The sequence below is a fragment of the Xiphophorus maculatus genome, chromosome 5, assembly GCF_002775205.1.
Source record: "Xiphophorus maculatus strain JP 163 A chromosome 5, X_maculatus-5.0-male, whole genome shotgun sequence".
Lineage (NCBI taxonomy): Eukaryota > Metazoa > Chordata > Actinopteri > Cyprinodontiformes > Poeciliidae > Xiphophorus > Xiphophorus maculatus.
In genome coordinates this window covers 3,428,570-3,452,632 of record NC_036447.1, presented here as the reverse complement: position 1 = coordinate 3,452,632, position 24,063 = coordinate 3,428,570, and the positions used below count along the sequence as shown (strand labels likewise).

The 24,063-nt window shown below is 40.1% G+C and overlaps 1 protein-coding gene across 1 annotated transcript; it reads left to right on the top strand.

The window, feature by feature from the left end:
• Positions 1–537: 537 nt before the first annotated feature.
• On the top strand, positions 538–23,827 carry tbc1d9 (TBC1 domain family member 9). The gene is made up of 21 exons (XM_023333931.1): positions 538–1,292; positions 8,245–8,355; positions 10,335–10,453; positions 10,831–11,059; positions 11,361–11,622; positions 12,262–12,469; positions 12,703–12,909; positions 13,559–13,723; positions 13,808–13,958; positions 16,282–16,496; positions 17,292–17,409; positions 17,494–17,779; positions 18,507–18,636; positions 18,772–18,870; positions 19,032–19,100; positions 19,852–20,092; positions 20,177–20,242; positions 20,826–20,912; positions 21,782–21,850; positions 22,369–22,472; positions 22,807–23,827. The coding sequence occupies exons 1-21, from the start codon at positions 1,172–1,174 to the stop codon at positions 23,578–23,580; spliced, it is 3,831 nt and encodes a 1,276-aa protein (XP_023189699.1). The 5' UTR covers positions 538–1,171; the 3' UTR covers positions 23,581–23,827.
• The last annotated feature ends 236 nt before the right edge of the window (positions 23,828–24,063 follow it).

The window sequence follows — 24,063 nt, the reverse complement described above, 5'->3', positions numbered from 1 at the left end:
TTTTACAGCTTCAATTTATTTGAACTTTAAACTCATGCTGACTCACGGATGGGATGATTGAAATAAAAAACAGACTTTCAAAATGTTTTCTGTTTTTGGTGATTTTTTTCAAAGGATCAAAGAGAAAAAAAAACTCAATTAAAATTGGAAATTGGATTTGATATGAAAGTAATCAGATTTTATTTTGCCCAAACAACATCTCATCACCTTCCTAAGTATATTTCCCTGGGTCACTTTTTAAAAAAAAAAAAAAAAGATGATGTAGGCACAAAAATAAATCAATTTTGGCAAATTATGACAGGCTATTATTTTAGGAAGGTGATAATTTTTTATTTGGGAAGCATTTTCTGTGTAAAAGACACCCTTTCCCAAAGATACCGCATGTTCCTCTCTTACGATGGTTTTCGTTTGGTTTACAGCCCCTGAATTATCAGTTGATTTCCCGACACCAACGTAGGAAAATCTTTATCTATTCTATTGCATCGAATAAATCCTCAGACGGCTTTCCATACATTGCGCTTTATGTGCAGCAGCAGCGGCGGCGCTTCGGCCGAAGAGCAGGAGGAGGAGCGCAGAGGCGCAGCGGTATTTATCGCGTTCTCGGGGTTAAAGTCGCGGCTATTCCTCTGCATACGGACGGACACGACAGCAGGAAGACATTTCCGCTTATTCCTGTGGATAAATCGACCGCTAGTTAATATAACAACGCCTGTAAACAAGCGCTATCGGCGGACTGATTCGCACCTGCCGCGGAGGCATGGACAACAAAGACTGAAGCCAGCGCTGCTCCCCGGGCTGCGGAGAACCGAGCCGGGCTGCGCAGAACCGAGCCGGGCTGCGGAGAACCGAGCCGGGCTGCCTCCGGCCCCTTAAAGAAATACAGTTTTCCTTAAAACTCGGTAGCAGAATCTGCTGGTTAACAGCCCTTGTTTATAGGCCGAGCCGAGCCCGAACCTCTCGGTTTATTTATAGTAGCGCTTGCTTGTTTTTTTTCTCCTCAATCATTAAATCTTAAATGGTTATAAATGATAGATATTAGCCCAGGTGAATAACAAGGCCTCCGTAGTTGTGTTTTTTTTTTTTTTTAATGAACATTGCTTACTAGGACCAGTTTGACGGGATAGTGAATTCAATGGTTCTGTTATAAAATAAAATACAAATAAATAGAAATATGTGGGTCATTCCCGAAGATGTGTTGCTGGCGGGAGCGCTGTGGATCACCGAGAGAGCGAATCCGTACTTCATCCTCCAGAGACGGAAAGGCCACGGGGATGGAGGCGGCGGACTGGCCGGTGAGTCCCAGCCTTGAGCTGCCATGACTGTGCAACACCACAGAGATAAATATGATCATTTACCTTTAATTAAAGATGTCGGGTGGCCAGGTGATGGTCACATGATCAATCAGCTGTGAGGCGACCTCTCACCTTCAGTAACAAATCAATCAGCTGCTGATTGATTTGGAAATTAATCAACTCAAGACGTAAAAAAAAAAGCTGAATCTTAGCCTCCACAGAAAATAACTTATTTTTGTCTTATCTGGGGATTTTGTAAGGATATTGACTGCAGAAGAAATTAGATTCCTACCCAAACAATGAGGCTTTCTGCTGCTGCTAACAGCTTCGGAGGCTGAATAACAGGGGATCTGTTTGCCAAACAGCCTGAGAGTGAGTCTGTTTGCTTGTTCATGCTGAATCATTCTTCTCCTTCTCTTCCTCACTCATCCTCCTCTTCCTCATTGGCATACTCCATCTAAAATGGGTCAAACGGCAGCAGGAGGATGAGGAGGTTATTGAAATAACTGGCCAAAGTTCTCATAAATTGAGATATTGATGTTCTCCGAGTTGCGAAACGCAGGACATTTTCTGGCCTGGAATCAGCTGACTGTGGTGATTTTGGGGCTTTAAAAGTCAGACTGCAGTTTTTGGAGTATCGGTGCACAGAGGAAGACTTTTACTGTTTTCAGACTAGTCTTCCTCTGCCAGCAATTACTGGGTGTTTTTGCACCGTCGGGGACCAAAGTTGCAACATTGGTTACATTTTCAGCCGCTGCAGGTCATTGTCATACTGCATTGTGGCAAACAAACCAAACCCTTTGAGCAACCTGTTCCCATCCTCGCCAGTGGTGGCGCTGCACCAAAACCTACTGAAGGAAATGACACGATAACCTCTGAAGAAGACACTTCCTTCTTCACAAAATGTAAACAGAAACAGAGTGGCATCAGATTTTAACGGTTATAGGATTTTTCAAGCCATTTCTCTTGCTAGCTCTACAATATCGAGTTTGTTTTTGTTGTATTTACCCAGAATGCCCTACACTTTAGTCCACTTCCTTCTTTTGGAGCAGTCTCCGGTCCTCTTGGCATTCACATCATGCATTCAAATCGTGCCTAAATTCAAACTAGTTTGATTCAATCAATTAATCAAGCTAGTTTGATTAATTAAGCCCAAAACAGGGCTTAAACATCCTAAGGATGCGTTCATACCAGCCCTGTTTAGTGCTGGAGAAAAGTCGTGATTTTAGTGATGTTATCTTTTCAGACGGCTACAAGCAGACCACAGAGGGCTGCAGTCTCTTTGCTGTCAGATTAATGGCAAACCTTCAATCAGATGCAGCTTAGTGACCAGCAACAGCTATCAAGTCCAAACTATTTGGACACAGATCCTTTATACTAAAAAAGTAAAATACCGATCGCAGCTTAAAGAATTGACCTAAAACATGTTGGTGTGGATGATAGCTAGTCAATATCTGCAATATTTCACACCAGTTACCCTCTAATTGACCTGATAAATGACATTTAAATCCTATTTTGGGGTAAAAATCTCTAGAAATAGACACCAATAATGATGAACGTATTTTGTTTTCACTGAGGATATTAGGTGCCAAATGGATTGCACAAGTTCTTGGCCCTTACACCAAATTCTTATCAACGTGCGTCCTGACTGGTTGTCACATGGCCAAAGTCTATGAATAGATGACAAAAACCTGTCTAAACATTTGAAGGAAATGTTTCAAATGGAGCCTTTTAGACACTATTTATCTAGATTCCTGTTGATGCTAGCTTTGCTAACATTATCTTGTACAAGAGAAGTGGCTTCTTTGATCATCGCTGCTATTTGTACGTCAAATTTACGGGCGTACCAGAAACAGGCAACAAAAGTTCCAGCTCAGGGACTTTTTGTATGTTAAAAAAGCAAAACACAATGAAATGTGCTAAACATATTAAAATCTGTTATTAATTCATCAAAATTAATATATTATAATGCAAAAAAAAAAACCCATTTAGGGTCCTCTAAAACACTTTTTGTGTGAAAAAGTTACCATTTAAAAAAAAAAAGAAACAGCCCCCAAAACAGGGCCTTAGTTTCAGATCTTTATTCACAATGATGCAGATCATCATATTTGTCAGAAAAGAAAAGATTCGGCTGCAGATTGAGTAACGTTACTGTTAAGTAAAGTCACTACAGGCTTCATTCTGCTTTCCAGACGGTGGAATAGATTTCAGTTCGGATCCTAAGCCTCAACCAGCAATTCATTTTTATTCAGTCATTCCAAAGGTTAAATAACAATGACTTTATTGCCGCATAACAGCTTTAAACACAGTTAGATTAAACAAAAACTTTATAGAAAAATTAGAAACAAGATTCAGAGAAGTTCCTGGGTGGAAATATTTTTTGGTATTAATAGTTTTTGTCAAAGCCTCTGAATCCGAGAAGCTGTTAAATAAAGTCTTGCTTATTTAGCAAGGAGAGTAAATTTCCTTGCTGCGCGTTTCCCCTGCTTTATTTAGACATCTGAAGAAACTGCACACATTTCAGCTCCAGTTTATTGTTTTATATTCGAGGTGTCAAAGCTCATTATACCTGTTCATACTTGTTCAGACACTTAATTGTTTAGAACTTTTTTTAGTCTTCCCATTCCTTTGCCAATTACCTGATCCCCAGTTGATTGTTTGATTTGTATACTGAATTACAGCTGTAGAGTCGTCTGTTATCCTGAATGGAAACCAGTATAGCACCAGTATTATTTTAGACCTGCATTAATAAAACTAGATCATTTTATTTGCGCCACATCTGCTGAACTCTCATCAAAGACACCAACCCAGTCTCTGCTTTGGCAATATTAAATGTGCCAAGTAGTGTCAGGGGATGATGTCATGGTTATATAAAAGCTGTGCTTGCTGACTTGCTGTGCGTGCCAGTTGCTACTGAGCAGCGCCCGGCAACACTGGCACGGCCCTCTGGCTTTTCCTCCAGGATGCTGAGCAGCCACCATCAGCACCAGAGCAGAGCATGTAAACCAGAAGCTCAGCGCGGGCGTAAAACGCGACAGGATGTAGTCTGAATGGGCAGTTTGTGCAGAATACAGTGAAACCGATCAAGTGTGAAGAAGGTTGCATGATGCAGCATTATGACACTGTGGCCTCTGAGAAATAGTAAAATGGTAATCGTCTCTGGATGCTTTCCAGGCTGACATTTAGAGCAGGTGGCCCTTTCTCTGAATGTGCACGGCTCCATGTTTAATTCCTTCCCCAGAAGATTCCACCTGAGGTTTATGCCAAGATCGGCATGAGAAGGTATGCAGATTTGCATTTAAGGCCTGAAAATCTGCCTGTCAGTCAGAGCAGTGAGTAAAAGGTCAACAGACAGAAGACCTTTTATAGAGACACCAATGTGGAAAGTTAATTGAAGCTTTGCATGAAGTTATAAAAATAAATTTGCGAAATGGAAACAAGCTAATTTAGAAAATACGCAAGTTTTTTTCATAGTTTTTGCACTAAAATGTGGTGGTTTTTCTTTTGGCACTTTTTTTTTCACATTACACAAGTCAACAGCTGGATGTTACTACTGGGGCAAACGACAAAGACAAGAAGTGGCAGGAAGATGATGGTTTGTTTTTGTTTTTCGAACATCTCAGTTGGCTCGACCAAAAGTCTCACAGCATCACAGTTCATAAAAAATTGTCATTTAAATGTGTTGAATCCACAACTGTTCTGTAAAATTGTACACAGTTTCCCCAAAATGCCGAAATGGAGGGGTTATAAGTAGCCACTCCCAAATAGGCGGGACTTGAACAAGACTCCAACGTCTCCTCTGATTGGTTGATGAGTGTTTAGTGTTGGCATCATGGCTGAATTATGACTATATCTCATGTAGCTGTTCACATTCGTCGCTGACATGATTTTTAATAACTTATCGAGTGAACAAGCTTATTTATGTGTGATTTTAATTTCTTATTTAATAGAAACACTTCAATTGTTTGAAAAATTGTTTCAACATCAGCAGAATATCAACAAAGATTTTCACGCATTTGTATTGGAAATGCAGGGATCATATCTGCATGTGGGCTGTCAGAAAGTCCTGATTGGTATGTTATTGTTGTATCTCATATTCCAGGCGTCATGTTGATGAAAAAAGCTGCAGGAGGGGAATTTTTTTTTTAGCAAAATAGGAAAATACACAACAAAACCCCATTTGATCTCACTGTAAATGCTTTAAGTCACAGACTGTTGAGTCATTTGTTTCATAATTGAACACGAGGGTGCTCGTAGCATAAAACTATTCTCGTTTTGCACCGCATTTCATAATACAGATTATTTTTGTTTGGAGAGGATCATGCTTCCCCTTCTGCAGGCCTCAGCTTGCAGTGAAACACTTATTGTAAGTGAATGTTGATGGCTGGAGATGATGGGAACGTATATTTACCCTGCTGAAGGTAGCCTAATTTGGTCGGTTTCTGTATCAGTTTCAGGTCAGTGGGCTTATTGTTGACATTTGTGGTTACCCACCACAGGTTCTCTGTTTTCTTTTCAAGTTGCGGGGGAGGACCGAAAATCAGGTAACTGTTTACATGCTGTGAGCCTGGTTTCCTGTTCCAACACCACATGGAAAAACACGCTCAGAATGTGATTCGTTTCGCTCGAACAGCAGGAACATCTGATTGTCTCTTTCTTAGAGAAACCAGGGTATCATATGACTTTTTTTTTTCTTTTTTTTAAGAGTTTATTTTTGATCAGCATGAGTTTTCCAGTCAGAAAGGATAACTGGACTATTAGAGCTGCTTTGTTGTTTGTTTGGTTTTTAGGTTGTGTGGGGTGAACACGTTGTGTTTTCATGAGTTAATCCTGCAGACTTCATGTTTGGCATCAAACAGAGAAGAGGAAAACACAGATTCATCCAGTGCTGGACTAAAAAAATGACAGATTTAGCTAATAGTTTCTACTGAAATCACCCAGAGACTTTATTTGTTTCCACCGCAGTCTTGGCACCGTTATTCTCATTTGGTTTTTCTGAAGTAAACCTCAACTCACACCTTGATTGAGCCTGTTGTGTCATGCAGGGCAACTAGAGTCCAGAGCTGCAGGTTTTCACAAAGTTTCACCACAAGATTTCTGAAGGGAGCGGCAGCTCCTCACACGTTGGTTTACACTAACACCTTCAAGCCTTTTTTTGTTTTTTTTTTTTCAGGTCGGCATGCAAGCGTCAGCAGTGACTTGGCGTTAACGTGCTGTATTTCTGTAGTCAAACATGTCATGAATGCAAAAGCAGCTTCCTCTTTAGCAGAATGTTGAGTGTCAGCTTTGTTTTACATGGCTAAATAGGTGCTGAAAGCTGAAAGTAAGATGAGAAGGAATATTAAGGAGAAATCTGAGCTTTCTTTCTGCACACCAGCTGCTCCCTTTGTTAATAAGGAAGCTTTCTTTTCCCTCCTTTGTCTCCTCTATCCTCCCCCACCTACTCATTTTATATATGACTCATACATTTTGTCACAAAGGAGCTTTAAAACAAAAATAACTTGGAAAGGATCTTGTCTTGCAAACCTACTTGGTTCTGACGTTTGAATTTTAAAGGAGACTGTGGGTGGTTGGCACCACTGACTAAAAGGTAGTTGATGCGAAAGTACTACACAAACTTAGTAGAAGCTAATGCTAAATGCTCACTTCAGTTCAAGGTAGATCTGCCTGTGAAAGCACCAATTTAATTTTGACATACTTTATATGTTGTGTAATACCCTTAGATTTTGTATTTATGATTACAAGGGAAAAAAGCAAGAGAGTGGGAGGAAAAGTAATGGAATTGCTGCATAAAGTCTTCGTTTCAAAATAAACATTTTAACTATTTGAAGAATTTTCAAGTCAGTAACCAAAATTTCAAATTTCGCAGGTGTCAGACTTTATTCAGCTGAATGTTTACAGAATAATTAAATAAATGAGCTCTTTAGTGTTTATCTAGAAAAAGCTTAGAGTACTAAACATTTTAAGTTGTTCTCACATGAAGCTTCTTGGGTGTTGCTGTCAACCTCCTTGCAATTGTAAAGTCTGTTATGTCACTATTTTCCTATCGGTGGTTTTGTACACTTCTCCTGACTGATACCTTCATAAAATAAGAACTTTTGATGCTTTCTAAGTTGTCTTGGGCCTGTGACTTGAGCTAAAGGATTCAAATGAGCAGAAATTCAGAAACTTCTACTAGAGTTTAAACTTTGAGCTGAAACAAACTGAATATTGAAATTACACAAAAACGTCTTCACTAGTTTGAAATTGTAATGCCTTTAACTTTAAATCAGGTTCTGATTTAAAGTTATCTACGTGTTTCTGGATCTGCCGGAGCCTGAACAGAGTCGGCATTTTCTTGTTTAAAAGCATTTACTTAACATTTTATTTCTGCAGGTCAGATGTTACGATTTCTCCTTTCTTTGCAGTGTGGCCCACATTTTAAATGTTCCTGGGCAAGACTGGTTAAAAAGCCCAAACAGCGTTAACTTGATGTTAAATTATCGGTTTTAACATGCTAAGTTGTAAGATTTGAGTTTGAGAAGCGCTGGCATATCAACACACAAACCTGGACGAATAGTCAGTTACTTCAAATGGATTCATGCTAATTGGTTACAACTAATGGATACATTATTAAAGGGCTTATTAACTATTAATAAGGCCATTGGTTATAACTCATCTATAATTTAAGTAGGACTTGTTTGAAAAATGCTGGGCAGTAACGGTGTTGCAGAGGATGACTGCTTAGTAAGTAAACATAAGTTGAAGCCTCAGGAAACTTAAATTGTGGCGCTCTCCCTGTTGAAATGGAAAAAATACTGACATGTTTTTAGATAATTTTGTTTTTGTCTACAACAAATTTATGGTATCAAAATCTGCATCAAATGTTTTTTCCCCTCCTGTTTGCTAGAAAACAATCTGAAGTTTAAGATTTCAGTTTTTTTGCTTAATAATTTATTTTGTGCGGTTGCAGGTTTGCTTGTTGGGACTTTGGATGTCGTTCTGGACTCGAGTGCTCGGATGGCTCCTTATCGGATCCTCTACCAGACCCCAGACTCTTTAGTCTACTGGATCATCGCTCACGGTATGAGAACATCTTTCACTCCCACACCTCATGTTCATCTTCGAGAACGAAAAGAGATTAATATACTGAGCTGCCACACCTTAAATTGTAAGTTTATTTTTAGCTGTATGGAGTCAGATAAAGGCTGAATGACATGGGTTGCATAAAATGTTGCAAATTTATCAACATTGCAGTATCACTTTATGCAATATTAATGTTGCAAAGAACTGCTTGGACGGCAAATATTAGCCATGCCTTCCTGCATGATACAATAGTAATATGTGGCGATGCTTGTTGTTGTTTTAAAAGGACGCTGAGATGAACACTGTTTATTTGTTTACATATCACAAGATATATCGTCTTCGCCACATTTATCCGCATCATGTTGCATGTTTCCCCGATTGGCTTTCTGCGTCGTTTGGCAGGAATTTTTTGTTTCTTTTTAATTAAATGAAGGTTACAGTTGAGTTTATTTATACAGGTGAACAACCAATTTGTAATTAAACGGAGTCATTTGTCTGAAATAGACATTTTAACACAACAGCTTGACTCTAAAATAGATCTGGCTCTTTTTTCGTCTCCTCCCAGTTCCTTGTTCCTCCTCCCAGTAATCTGATGTCTAATGTGGTCAGAGTCCATTAAATAAAGGGCTGCTGGCTGCAGCGTGTGGCAACCATCGCTGTTCTGGGATCAGTTTCTACCTAAATAATCTGTTTTGCTGTCACATCTAAGCATCAACTAATTTAATCTGAAATAATAAAAAAAAAGCCAGAACAGAATGATCAGAAATGAAAGTTTAAAGTGTGTGTTGTTGACTTGCAGGGTTTTATCTTCATTTCCTCTGCTGAATAAACTCCCTGCTGACTGTTTGGCTCTTCTGTTGTGCTGAAACAGTTTCTCGGAGCCCCAGGGGTTCGCTCTCATGGTCTTGTTTTCTTGGCTGTACCGCTTAAAAGCCAAATATTGAATTTACTATGAAAGACTCTTTGTTCATTGTTTTAAGAAAAAATAAAAACATGGTACCGGAATATAAACATACTGCTGGTTTTCTTGGGGTTTTTCCCACATATTGACATTTCTCTTTATTTCATAAAGTCCCGTATAAAGATGTCTGATGTGGTCAAACTCCTAGATTTTAGGTTGCAAAAATTACACCCTGACATACTATTGTAAATTTTTCATACAGATTGTGACACCATCTCCTACAATTATTGTAGAAAACTAACAAATACTGAATTAATTTTGCTCCCGGATTGGTTTTAATTAGATAATAACTCATTCTCCTACAAACGTCTTTAATTTTGTTATCCAGAATCTTTGGAAGGAAAGACATCTGTCCTGCTTTTCTTTTTTCTTTCTGAAATGTCAGGGAAATATTCAGTTTTATTAGTATCCCTGTTGGTCCATATTTCTCAGATGACTCAATCTATTGGGTTTCCTTAGATGGAAACTTTTTAAACTACTTTGAATAATTAATTGAGCATACTGTACTGTTTGTTAACAAGGATCAACTAAAATGTATGCCTGACTGAATTGAAATGATTTTGTTTTTTTGTAAAGTGCCTTAAGCCGTCTTGTATTGTATTGTTCTCCTGACTATTTTTATAGATTCTTTTGATTTTTTTCAACTTATCTGCAAATTATGGCCTTAGCTGACGTATTCTAATGTCCCGAACCTTAGGAAAAGACGGCCGAATTAGTTTGACTTAATAGGATTTACTCTAATTGATGGTAGGAGTAGACTGAATGCTGAAAATTATTCAAAGTTGTTTGTTTAATGATTTGCAGAGAAATCCATCCAGGTTATTGCAGCTTTTTAAAGCCTTAATATTTTTTCACTTACAGTAATTTTTGAAAAATGTTATTTTAAAGATGGAGAAAGTTTTCAAATGATTTACAAAGGAGTGGATTTCATAAATTAACTGTCCATGCAGCGTGATAGCACCATAGGCGCAGTGCATTTCCTCAGTCCTCCTTTATTTGTCCTCCTCGTCCTGCAGGAACGTCTCGGAAAGAGATCACGGAGCACTGGGAGTGGCTCGAACACAACCTGCTGCAGACTCTGTCCATCTTCGAGAACGAGAACGACATTACCACCTTTGTGAAAGGAAAAGTGCAGGCAAGTCCTCAGCCTCATGCAGAAAAGCCCCTTTATGTCTTGTTTTCAAAAACATTACATTTTCTTGGCTTTTTTTTGTTTGTTTTTTGGGTGAAAAGTATTTGATTGACATTCAATCAATCTGCATAGTATTTATTCACACTACATGGACTCTTTCAAAGCATTTTTTTTATTTTAGTAAAACCAGATCCAAAATCATCTCTTTAAATTGAATGTGCATCATTGTAAAAATCACAGATTATTCTTTTTATACATAAAATATTGTCAAAAAAACTTTTTCAGGCTGTTGACTCTTAAAAAAACAGTAATGCCACTGAGTTTCTCATTTTCAGCATCTTGTTGTCTCTGTAATTGTCAATTTTCTGTTTCTTTTCCAGGGGATAATCGCAGAGTTCAACAAGAATCATGACGTCAAAGAGGACGACGACACGGACAAATTTAAGGAGGCGAGTTTGAAGTTTCGAAAACTGTTCGGGATGCCAGATGAAGAGAAGCTGGTCAACTATTACTCCTGCAGCTACTGGAAGGGGAAGGTTCCCCGGCAGGGATGGCTTTACCTCAGCATCAACCACCTCTGCTTCTACTCATATTTACTGGGAAAAGAAGGTGTGTATTATCTGTGTATTAAAATACATCCCATCACCGGTTAAAAGTTAAAAAGTTGAGATGCTTGTAGTCGATTTGGCTCATTGGATTGGAAATATAGCTGAGGATCATCAGCATATTGGAGGATATTTATCAGAGATGGATAAATTCTGGTTGGTTCAACCATTGGTTCATTGATTAGCACTGATTAGCACTGCCCATTGATTTTAAGTCAAGGTTCAATTACAGCTAGCCTTCATTAAGGATAGCTTAATCATGTCTAAAATTGAACCGTATCATTTCCTCTCTCTGTCACTCTCAGCCAAACTGGTGGTCCGCTGGGCTGACATCACCCAGCTGGAGAAGAGCGCCACCCTTCTCCTGCCCGATGTCATCAAGGTGAGCACTCGCAGCAACGAGCACCTCTTCTCTGTCTTCCTAAACATCAACGAGACCTTCAAACTGGCGGAGCAGCTGGCCAACATCGCCATGCGGCGGCTGCTGGACAACAAAGGCTTCGAACTGGACCGCTCGCTGCCCAAGCTGAAGAAGAAGTCGCCCAAGAAGGTGTCGGCACTGAAGAGGTACGAGAAAGCTAACGTAACCACGCTAACGTTAGATGAAGTGTCAGTGGAAGTGACTCTTACACTGCAGAAACACAAAACCTTACCAAGTAATTATGATCTAGTTTCTAGTGCAAATATCTTGGAATAATACAAAGCTAACTTATAAGTAAACTTTCAGCAAGATGAAAAAGTACTAATACCACTGTTATAATTTTTTCCACTTATAACATGGGAAAATGTCTTATAAGTAAAATCATCTCCAATGGAACAAACACTTTTTAAAATCATTGTTAAGAAATCATTGATTTAAAATAAGCTCCTACATCTTGCTGAAAAGTTGTAGGACTTTTAAGTTACTTTTAGTTTTATTTCAAATGAACTAAGATATTTGTGCAAGAAACTGGACCAAAAACTACTTGGTAAGATTGTGTGTTTCTGCAGTGCAGGATACAAAAGGGTGTGGTGACATAAACCGAGCCTGAGCCTGTGTTTGGTGGCTATGTTTTATCTAGACAAATATTTGACCTGGCTGCTGTGCACTGCACTGTCTGTTGGTCTATTCATTCACATACGTTGTAAAACGTCACTAAAACATTTAATCTTTTTCAAAGTTCCTCTGTTAAACATCATATAATACAAGCGTTTTGCACCTTTTAGAGATCTGGACGCGAGAGCAAAGAGCGAGCGTTACCGGGCGCTCTTCCGTCTGCCCAAAGACGAAAAACTGGATGGACACACAGACTGCACGCTGTGGACGCCGTTTAACAAGATGCACATCCTGGGCCAGATGTTTGTGTCCACCAACTACATCTGCTTCACCAGCAAGGAGGAGACGCTGTGCAGCCTCATCATCCCCCTGCGTGAGGTGAGGAAGGAAATACAGTTTGGTCATGTTGTAATAGTTTGCATGTCGTGGCGTGTCACTACCTGTCTGCTTTGGGAAGGCAGGTTGTAAAAATACAACTTGTGATTTGAGGAGAGTCTTCTTTAGGAAAATCTAAATGATTTAGTTTTTTTGTTTTTTTTGAAGATTGTTGAGACATAAATTTAATCTGTTTTTCTTTGATTTCACTCCTAATGTCTCTCGATGCCCTGCAGGTGACCATCGTGGAGAAGGCAGACAGCTCCAACGTTCTGCCTAGCCCGCTCTCCATCAGCACCAAGAATCGCATGACTTTTCTGTTTGCCAACTTGAAAGACAGAGACTTCCTGGTACAGAGGATCTCCGACTTTCTGCAGCAAACCACCTCCAAGATTTACCTGGAAAAGGAGCTGAACAGCAGCCTGAACAGCTCAGATGACGAGGTACAGAGTCAGGGTTCATTCAGATCTTTCTTGCCTCTGACAAAAAGTAGGGAGTTGCTGTTTTAGGAGGATATTGCTCTAGATCATGCATAAATAAATAAGAGTCTATACAAGGAAATTAATAAATGTGGAATTTCTAAATTAAATACTTTAGTTTTCAGTTAAAAGTAGGAACTAGCAGAGCCTAACATTAATTACTGCAGCAGTGTCTCTACAGGTCTGCCTAAAGATCAAATCCAGAACGCTGCTGCTGGCGTTTTCACTAAACCCAGGGAGATGGAACTGATCACACCAGTTCTAACATCCTTCCACTGGCTCCCTCCCTGCAGCTCAGAGAACAGACTTTAAGATACTGTTGCTAGTTTATAAATCATTGAACAGTTTAGCACCACAATACATTAAAGATCTGCTGCTGTTGTATCAACCTTCCAAACCTCTCAAGTCTCCTGGTTCTGGTTCTGCTCTGCATCCCCAGAACCAGAACCAAACATGGAGAAACAGTATTCAACTTCTATGCACCACAAATTCAGAACAAGCTTCCAGAAAAACTGCTAAAATGCGGAGGAGTTTTGTTTGCATCAAAGCTAAAAGCCCATTTTGGGACTTGCCTCGCCTGTCTAACATACATTTAAATGTTGCTCTTCTGCAGGTTTACTCCCATCCCGGCTCCCTGCTGTCCTGCAGTCCGCAGCAAAGTCTGGCCTCAGACGTCGAGCGCACCTTCAACCTGAACGACAACAGCGTGCCGACAACCTCAGAGGCCCTCATGACCATGTACCGCCGCCGCTCACCTGAGGAGTTTAACCCCAAACTGGTGAGTCCCATTACGATTTGCAGGTAGGAATCCTCTCGTCTCGTCTGCCCGACCTTTGATCCCTGCCGATTCACTTCCTCTCAGGCAAAGGAGTTCCTGAAGGAGCAGGCGTGGAAGAACCACTTCACGGAGTTCGGCGAGGGGGTGTGCATGTACCGCACGGAGAAGACGAAGGAGCTTGTCCTCAAAGGCATCCCCGAGAGCATGAGGGGAGAGCTGTGGCTGCTGTTTTCAGGTGGGCAAGCAATTCAAATGCATTACCTGCAGAAACCCATGCTGGAAACCACACACCGAGCCGAAAAGGAAACCCGAAGAGTATTTCAGGCGCGTTTTATGAAACGAAGACTTCCTGTTTACTGATTAGAGAACAACAGTTTAACATCTGCTGGGAGAAGTTTCTCTGAAACGTCTGCAGCTTGATTCATTTTCAGTTAGTTTAAACTGCAGTTTGTTCAAAAAGCATTAATACTCCTTCAACCCTCTTATATTCTGTCACATTACAACCACAAACGTCAATGTTCTTAATTAGAATAACATTTTTTAGACCATTACAAAATAGTGCATAATGAGGTGGACGGAAAATGCCTCTACTCTGTGCTCAGCCTCATTAAGTTTAATACTTTACTGAACCACCTTTTTGCTGCATTTACGGCTGCAGGTTTTCTCGCCCAGCTTTGCAAACATAGACACTGAAATGTTCTTCACCCATTTTTCTGTGTAAAACAGCTACAACTGAACATTAATGCTCTTGTCCAGAGCTGCAGCCAACGATTACTTTAATAATCAAGTATTCTGACGTTCAAGTCGAGTAATCTGATTTGAAACTTGGCACATTCTGCAGGTTTTTCATTTAACCACTTAGGTCTATTTTACACAATGTTCAAAATACCTAAAAGAAATTTTTTTTTAATTTTTTTAAATTGGAATAATGTGTGCTGCTTTATCTAAATCACTAAATTCCAGTAAAATGCATCAAAATTTGTGGATTTAATGTGGAAAAGGTCAAGAGGTGTGAATACTTTTGGATGCCTGTCCAATATAAAAAAATGGGCACGGTCATAGTTTTTTGTTTAAAAATATTAGCTTTGTTATTAAGTGTATTGCTAGGTCACTTTGCATTAAAAAAATCTGGAACAAAATTGTACAAATTGATCAAAAAGACTTGAACTGTTTGAGAAAGACGATAGATATAAAAGAAAAACTCAGGTGTCGGCCTTTGCTATTACATAATGCTTGAACTGCACGTTTTTGCAAAATATTTCCAGAAACGTCTCAAAGTTTGAAAGGCAATTATCAGGTCAATTTCAGCCTGTAAAGGGTTAATATAGAAAAAGGAGACGTGCAAAAACAGAGTTGCAAATTATTGAACTGACGGGAACTAATCCAACACAACTGGATTTACTTGAATCAGAGGGAACAGCAGCAGTGTGTCATTTTTCAAGCTTCGGCTCGTGTAGCGAAATCTTTCACCACTCAGAGCACGCCGCAAGCAAGAACACAATCCAGAGGTTTCAGTTTACAACCACAGTCATGTGTCACATGCCTGCAGCTGCAGATCATCACCTGAGTGAAGGTAGGTCACAGACGGCCTGACCCAGTTGTTAGTGAGTAAACACATCCTCAGTGCAGAAGGCAGAGTTCACTGTTCAGTTTTAATCACATTGATCTTCCCTGAACTCTGAAACATGCAGCTGTTGCGTCATTTTACACCACATGGTATGAAAACCAGCTTGGCAAGAAGCATAATTATACCAAACCAAACATGGAGAAGCAACATTCAGTCTACACGCACCACAAATCTGGAACGCAATTCCAAAAAACTGCAAAGATGCTGAAACACTGAGTTCGTTTAAGTCAGGGCTAGAAACCCACCAGCTCAGCGTGACCTTTGATTCATAACAACTGGAACATTAATCAACATATTTCGTTTGTATTTGCTTGATGATTTTAGTAATCATATTTGACAATGTAATGTTTATTGCATGTTTCATAAATGGTTGATGCTTTATGTTTTTATGGTGTAAAGAACTTTGTACTGCCTTGTTGCAGATATGTGTCATATGAATAAAAACCGTCCTTGAAGGTGGAGCACGATCAGCTGCAGGTTTAAATTAACAGGTTAAATGAAGCCATTTTGTTCATATAAACTACATTTATAGACTATATCTGGCGTTAAATGTGTAGCTTCTGGTCTTTAATTTAAACTGAGAAAAGATGAAAAGGAGAACAAAACTGATTTTGTGCAGCAAACTTAAATTAACTTCCAATTTGGGTGGAAATTTCTAAAACACAAATTATATTGATTTACATAGGATATATTTAGTTATTGAGATTTCTACACATTATTTAACTTTTATCAGAATCATTTAAATCTGACAATGCAGCAAAAACAGAATAGTAGTTTTATTTACTTTTTATCTGCACTATAACATATTATATCTTATATGTAAAATATATAAGTTAATATATATATATAATATTTAGTTTACTGAAAAATAATTTCAGATGTCATGCATGCTGCTGCGTTCAGTTTTTAAATTCTGTGTTTTTCTGGACAGGGGCGATCAACGAGATGACGACTCACCCCGGTTACTACGAAGACCTGGTGGAGAAATCGATGGGGAAGTACAACCTGGCCACCGAGGAGATCGAGAGGGACCTGCACCGCTCACTGCCGGAGCACCCGGCCTTCCAGAACGAGATGGGCATCGCCGCACTGCGCAGGGTCCTGACCGCCTACGCTTTCAGGAACCCTAACATCGGATACTGTCAGGTGAAGACGTGATTCTGATTATCCCAACATGACCCGGCAACAGCAGCGAGGGGTGTCGCTATCCGATCACAAGATTGGAAATCGGGCCCGATCAAGTGGTATCAAACTGGATCAGAATCAAATATTGATAAATAAGGCGAATAAGAAAATAAGGGACATTCCGGATTGGGCTGTATGATGAGACAAAAATGATATTATCATTTTGTATCAGTCAATATCGATAATTATTGATTAGTTTTCTGTTTTAAATATCTGAACTACTGCCAAACTGGTAAATGGGACCTTTCCAGTTTCATCCGCAGTTTTCACTCCACAAAGTTATTTTTTATTTTTAAGCAGTTATGAGGAACATTGGTGAAACTCTAAACTGCTGCTGCGCAAGTTATTCGACAGGTTGTTGCTAGGTAACCAAAGAGTGAGTGAGTTGCTAGGTAACCAAAGAGTGAGTAAGTTAGTTGATTCCACCAACCTAGCTAAGGTAGATGAGAGAGGTTGAGCAGCTAAAGCTTTTCCTCTGCCTACATCTCCCAGAATGCTGTGCAGTTCAGTGATCCAGAACTGAACACTGGATCAGAATATTCTATCAGACGTATTATCTTTTGATACTGATCATGTGTCTATCGCAACATATTAAATTGATTTATCGTCCAGTTCTATCCTGGATCTGTTTCTTCACTCTTAATTTTTTAAATGTATTTTTGGAAGCATCAGGTCGGGACTCAAAACGTCTGACTTGGACGTCCCCAGCTGCTGCTGCCTTCCTGTTCTGTTTCTGAATCTTTCTTGTCTCAACAGGCCATGAACATCGTCACGTCCGTGTTGCTGCTTTACGCTAAAGAAGAAGAAGCTTTCTGGCTCCTCGTGGCTCTCTGCGAGAGGATGCTGCCTGACTACTACAACACAAGAGTAGTGGGTCAGTCTGAACACATGCAGCTAGATGTTTGATTTAGTGATTTGTGTGTGTGAAGATGTAACGGCATCGTACCCTCACGTTTAGGAGCCCTGGTTGATCAGGGAGTGTTCGAGGAGCTCGCCCGCGAGTACGTGCCACAGCTTTACGACTGCATGCAGGACCTGGGCGTCATATCCACCATCTCTCTCTCCTGGTTCCTCACCCTCTTCCTGTCTGTCATGCCGTTCGAGAGCGCCGTGGTGGTGGTCGACTGTTTCTTCTACGACGGCATCAAGGTCATCTTTCAGCTGGCGCTCTCCGTTCTGCACGCCAGCATCCACCAGCTACTGGGCTGCAAGGACGACGGAGAGGCCATGACAGTCCTGGGCAGGTATGGAGGAGGAGATTCTAGAGATGCAACTAGGGGTGCATTGATTACAGTTTTCTGGCTGAAAGCCGATTAGTGATCTTTAAAGAGCCACGGGACAGCAGAAGAGGACAGTGGTTGATTTTTAGACCTTTGCTGAGGTAGATAAGATCAGTAAATAGGATTGGCTTCCCATGCAAGTATCTGCTGATCACCAATCTCCCAAAATTAAGGAAATCGGCACCAATAAATCGGCAAGCTGATAAATCGGTGCACATATTTTTGCAAGAACAGCAGTAAAGTTAACACTTTAGCTTTCAAATTTCAGTCAGTTCATCCTTGGAGCACAAAACTTCTTTCAACAACTTACAGATTCTGGCATTTTAGCATTAAAATCTGTTTTTAATTTAATAGAAAATAACCTTTTATGTTTTCCAAATAACATTTACTGGTCTAATGAAAACAGTCTCATTCCTTCAGCCTTTGATAAAATAAAAAGGTGTAATTAGGCAGAAACATCTCACTTTGGTAGCTGCTGTACAGAAACAGCAGATGTGGTTATTGTAAATTATATTTTGGGACTGTGTTTTGGTTATTGTGGATATCTGGACACATTTCTGTACATGCAGCTTTAATTAGAAGCTGAACAGCAACATCTTAAAACTAATTTGTTTCTGTTATGTTTTGTGTTGTTATGCTGCTGACCCAATCATTGTCTGTTTTAATGCGGTCTCATTTTGTCTGTGTGCAGGTACCTGGACAGTGTGACCAATAAGGACAGCACCCTCCCTCCCATCCCTCACCTTCACTCTCTGCTCACTGATAACGGAGAACCACATCCAGAGGTGGACATCTTCAAACTGGTCCGCAGCTCCTATGAGGTAAAACATCTTGTATCTGTCTGACTGATTAGCAAGGCCGGTTTTTAACACAATAACTTGAAGATGTTGTGTTATTTTTTTCAGTGTACTGAGAGAGATCCAGCCTTCATGTCTGTGTTTTTTCCTTTTCGGTAGAAATTCGGCTCGATCCGCGCAGACGTGATTGAACAGATGCGCTTCAAACAGAGACTGAGGGTCATTCAGACCATTGAGGACACAACCAAACGCAACGTGGTGAGAAACTTTTGCAATCATTAAGAGTTTCATTTTCACGCATGGTTTATTCCATGCTGCTCGTTAAATCTAACTGCAGAAAAGTAACTGGATGAGAATGAAAGAAGCTTTGATGTCGTTTTAGAGATGAGATTCTCACTGTTTGTCCTCTTTTATTCCAGGTTCGAACTATTGTGACAGAGACGGCTTTCAGTATTGATGAGTTGGAGGAGCTTTATGTGCTCTTCAAGGTGAGTCGCAACGTTTTAATTGTAAGAAAACACAAGATATAATCTTGATCATTATAGAAAGAAGGTTGCCACAATTTGAGCTTGATTGACGCTGAACAGATTAATCAAAAAAGGTTTAATTTTTAGTCAACATCACCATACTGAACGCTATTAGGTTGTGCAGCAACACTCTTCAGTGTGAATGTTGTTATTGAGGAAAGAGAATCCTCTTTCAGAGAGTCAGAGAGAAAAGCTTTCAGCAGATAATGGGAAAGTTGACCATATCGCTGCAGAATTGCACTTGTTTTTCACACACACACACACACACACACACAGCCCCCCCCCCCCAAACACACACACACAGTAACAACTGTGGTTACAGCAGCACTAAATATGCTAATCACTCACAAAAGACGCTAAAATTTCAACTTTGCAATGATTGTAGTCTTCGTAAAATTACAAAACCATTTTAAAACAAGTGACCGGTACAGCACTAAATAAAATAACTGAAAGTTCACAGTAATAAAAACAATAAATGCTGATCTTTTATCTTATATCATAGTTGTTGAACAGAAACCAAAGACTACTAAAATCATTATTGGCAGTTTGAAGCTTTGCTATTATTTCTCACTGTCTGAAGTTAAATCAGATCAAACTTCTCTTGTTTTAGGTCAGTCAGCCAAAATTCTGTCCATTTGCCAAAACAAACAGCACTTTAGTTCCAGCTGCATTTCTTAAAGTTTGTACCCGTCTCTTCTGTTGTCTTCTTCAGGCAGAGCACCTGAGCAGCTGTTACTGGGGCAGCAGCAGTAACCCCACCGAGCACCACGACCCCAGCCTGCCGTACCTGGAGCAGTACCGCATCGACGTGGAGCTGTTCAAGGGCCTGTTCGCCCTGCTGTTCCCCTGGGCCAACGGAGCCCACTCCGACCCGCTGGCGGTGCGTTTCTTCCGTCTGCTGGACGAAAACGGAGACGCCCTCCTCAACTTCCGAGACTTCATCAACGGCCTGGGTTAGCAGGGATGGGTTACGAACACATCCGTTCTGGATGTAGCTGGTTCTGTCTCAGCTCTCAACTCGCTGTTGTGTGCTGCAGGTGTTTTGTGTCATGGGGATCTAACGGAGAAGCTGAAGCTCCTCTACAAGATGCACATCTTACCTGGTGAGTGACAGACAGGCAGCAACAAATATTTGATACTACTGAACAGTAGCTGCACTCCATTACAAATGTCAAAGTACAAAGTGTTTCTATTAAATAAGAAATGCAATTAAAATCACATAAACAAATTTAAAAAACATGCTGTGCCATCATCCTCCAACTACTTCCTGTCTTCTAATTCGTCTTTCCGCCATTAGTGACATCTGGTTGTTGTTCATGTGACTTCTGTGATTGCGGTTTTGCTAAATAAAACTATTTTGATACGGCCAAAAGAAACACCTCATCTTAAGACCAAAATTTTTTATCAAAAAACAAGAGTTTTTTTTAAATTAGTGTGTTTCTATGAAGTAAATTTATTTTCAAAATATTACATTGTGGTATTATATGGCCAGTGGAATAGAGCTACGTATCTTATTTTAATGTACTAAAATATTTGCACTAGCATCTAGACAGAAAACACAAAGTAAAGTTTAGTTGTTTGCACTGCTGTAGTGATTATGCTGTTTTTCAACAGGATAAAAAAATTTTGAGCCTCCTTGGACTTTGCATTTTAGCCTAATTCTGTAAAGAAACTGTTTTTCCCCAGAGATCACTCATGAGCAAGAAGAGCCCGACTCGGCCTTCGAAGCCACTCAGTACTTCTTCGAAGACATCACCCCAGAAACATCCATCAGTAAGTTTAAAACTCCTAACAGATCACTTCATTGTGGCGCACATATTTTATTTTTCAGGTTTAGTCAGAAAGCAGACTGGAGATTTTTATCATGCAGTTTGCGAGTACAATCAGATTTTGTGGCGATGTGATTTGCATGTGAAGGATGCAATCGAGTAAACCATGCAACCACAAATCCCACTGTCTGATTGAAGCAATGCCGATTGAACTAGATGGCATTGCAGAAGCTTTTCAGTGGATACATTTAAGTTTGTTTGTAAAGCACATTTCAGCAACAAGTGTTATAAACTATAAAAACATCAGTTACATCAGTTAATTGTTACATCTTAACAATTTTCCATAATCAAAATCATCAGTACACATAAAATATGTTGATAAATGTCTCATTTACTACTAGTCAAAGGCAACAATAACCAGATTTTTTGCCTTTATTTAAAGAAAGTCCATGCTTCTACCTTTCAAACAGACTTTCCATTTTTTTTATCCATAAGATCTTTCAAAAGTTTGAATAGTTTAGCTGCTTTTTCAACCACTTTTCTGTTTCTTCATTCAAACCCATCAAACATTTCCACAATTTTGCAAATTAATATGACAAAATTCAGTGTTAATTGTTGAAATCATGTATGAAAAACAAACACAATGCCAATATTGTGTGAACGCACTTTGTCTGTAGATTTAGATATATATAAATATGTTTCCATCAAATAAGATGCACAATTAAAATCAAGTGAATAAATTAAAAAAAAACATGTTGTGTCTTGCCACAGATTTTCTTTGGGTATTAAATCTGGACTTTGACTAGACCATTTTTAAACACGAGTATGCTTTGATTGTAGCTCAGGTTCCTTATTTACTACTGATCTTCTCAGGTCGGGACCCAAAGGGTCGAGGCGAGAAGGATGATGGCTTCGTCAGAGTTACGTTCAAGACTGAAAAAGGTGAGAGAAATCATACTACACAAGCAAAGATGCTTAATAAAAAAACTCATCAGGGAAGAAGAAGGTTCTGTGTCTGAGATGAATGTGTCCCATGTGGAATGGGCGAATGCAGGCTGAAGCTAATTATGTGTCATTATCTACAGTGAAGTTAGTCCTCTATTAACCCTGCCTGAAAGGCCGCTCGCAGAGGAAGAAGCCATGACTCAAAAAGCAACATAGAAAGCTAAAGCTTTAGAGTTTGCTAAAGCACTCAAGTAATTTCCTTCATTTGAATAAGGTTCTGTCAGGAGCAATGGACTAAAATTCTAGTAAATTATTGTGAGACGTTTGTGGAAGCCTAAATGCTTGACCCGAGTTATAAGTTCAAAAGGCAATTTTACTAAATGCTACTGCTATGTTTCTGGCACTTGGCAAGAAAATGTGTGGCTGTTTATAGAATGTCTTAACTGTAATATGGAACCCAAGCGTCTAATTTAAATGTGAAAACCTTGAAGAGATTCTTCATATTTATTTGACAGTGAAGAAACTGAACACTCCTGATTACCGTCATTACCTGAAACTGTGGAACGAGGAGACGAAGCCCAAACGAGAAAGCACAAAGGACCTTCCAAAGCTGAACCAGGTAGGATTTGATCTAGAAATGGCTTTGTGCTTAGAGATCATAATTAAGTACATTTATGTCTGTGTGTTTAGACAAATACGTTTTTTAAGTTAATTCAGCAATGTTTTTTGTATCGGACTGGTACTGACCGATACTAAACCTCACATATCGGAAGTGAAAAAGTGGATCCATGGATCTTACATGGATCTCTACACTCAGATTTACTCAGTGTAGAGTAAATCTCTAGGCACCAGCAACCCTTGTTTAGATGTGGGCATTTATCATAATGTTTATCATTTATTGTGGTAATTTCTTATAATGATATAAATTGTGATCTGTTGTTTCTGTCTTTCAGAGTCAGTTCATTGAGCTTTGTAAGACGCTCTACAGCATGTTCAGTGAGGATGTAGCTGAGCAGGAGCTTTATCACGCCACTGCAACCGTCACCAGTCTGCTGCTGGAAATGGGAGAAGTGGGGAAGCTCTTCACTTCCAGCGGCCGGAAGGACCCCAGCCAGGAGACGGATTCAGAGTCGAGTTTGTGCAGGAGAGACTTGGTGGATCTCAAATTCACCCAAGACCCTCCGGATCTGGGAGATGTTTTCATCCCGGCGGAGCTGGAGGACAAGCCGAGCCCCAGCGAGGACGACAAGCGGCAGGATGTGAGCGAGGAGCTGGCGCCCATGCAGGACATCAAGCTGGAAGACTCGTCCCCTAAGGAGACGGGGACGTCGTCCGCCATGCTCATCTCCGACGACGAAACAAAAGACGACACGTCCATGTCGTCGTACTCGGTGCTGAGCGCCGGCTCCCACGAGCTGGACGAGAAGCTGCAGTGCGAAGATATCGCCGACGACACGGTGCTGGTGCGCAGCGACGAGCGGCCCTCGGAGCGCGAACGGAGGGGGATTCCCAACGGCGGCGGCCTGCCGCACAGCACCAGCATCGACAAAGACTGGGCCATCACCTTCGAGCAGTTCCTGGCCTCCGTCCTCACCGAGCAGGCTCTGGTGCGGTACTTCGAGAAGCCGGTGGACGTGGCGGCACGCATCACCAACGCCAAGAACGTGCGGAAAGTCGGGCGCCCCCTGCTGTCCACAAGTGACTATGAGATCTCTCTCTCTGGCTGAAGGACTAAAGTGGTTCTGAAGAGTTTCTGTAACATTTTCTAGGATTATGGAGGAAATTGTACAAGTGTATATGTGAAAGAATGTGACCAAAACTGCTTCTAATGACGTATTTTACCAGAAATTTAAAACCTACTATGTAAATCAATAGATCTTGTCGTCTGAAGAGAAGACTGCACTGCAAAAATACAAACTCTTACCAAGTATTTTAGGTCCAATTCCTAGTGCAAATATATCAGTTTTGTTTTATTTCAGGTATACTAACTTACAAGTAACTTTTCAGGAAAATGCATGAGCTTGGTTTAAGTAAATAATCACTTAATATTGATGAGAAAGTTCTAGTTCTTCTGGAGGATTATTCACTTAAATCAAGATATTTTCCCCATGTTGTAAATACGGATGCACTGATAAATCAGTCTTGATTTCCTTAATCAGATCATCGATCAGCTGACACATACATGTGAAGCTGATCTTATCCACCGATCT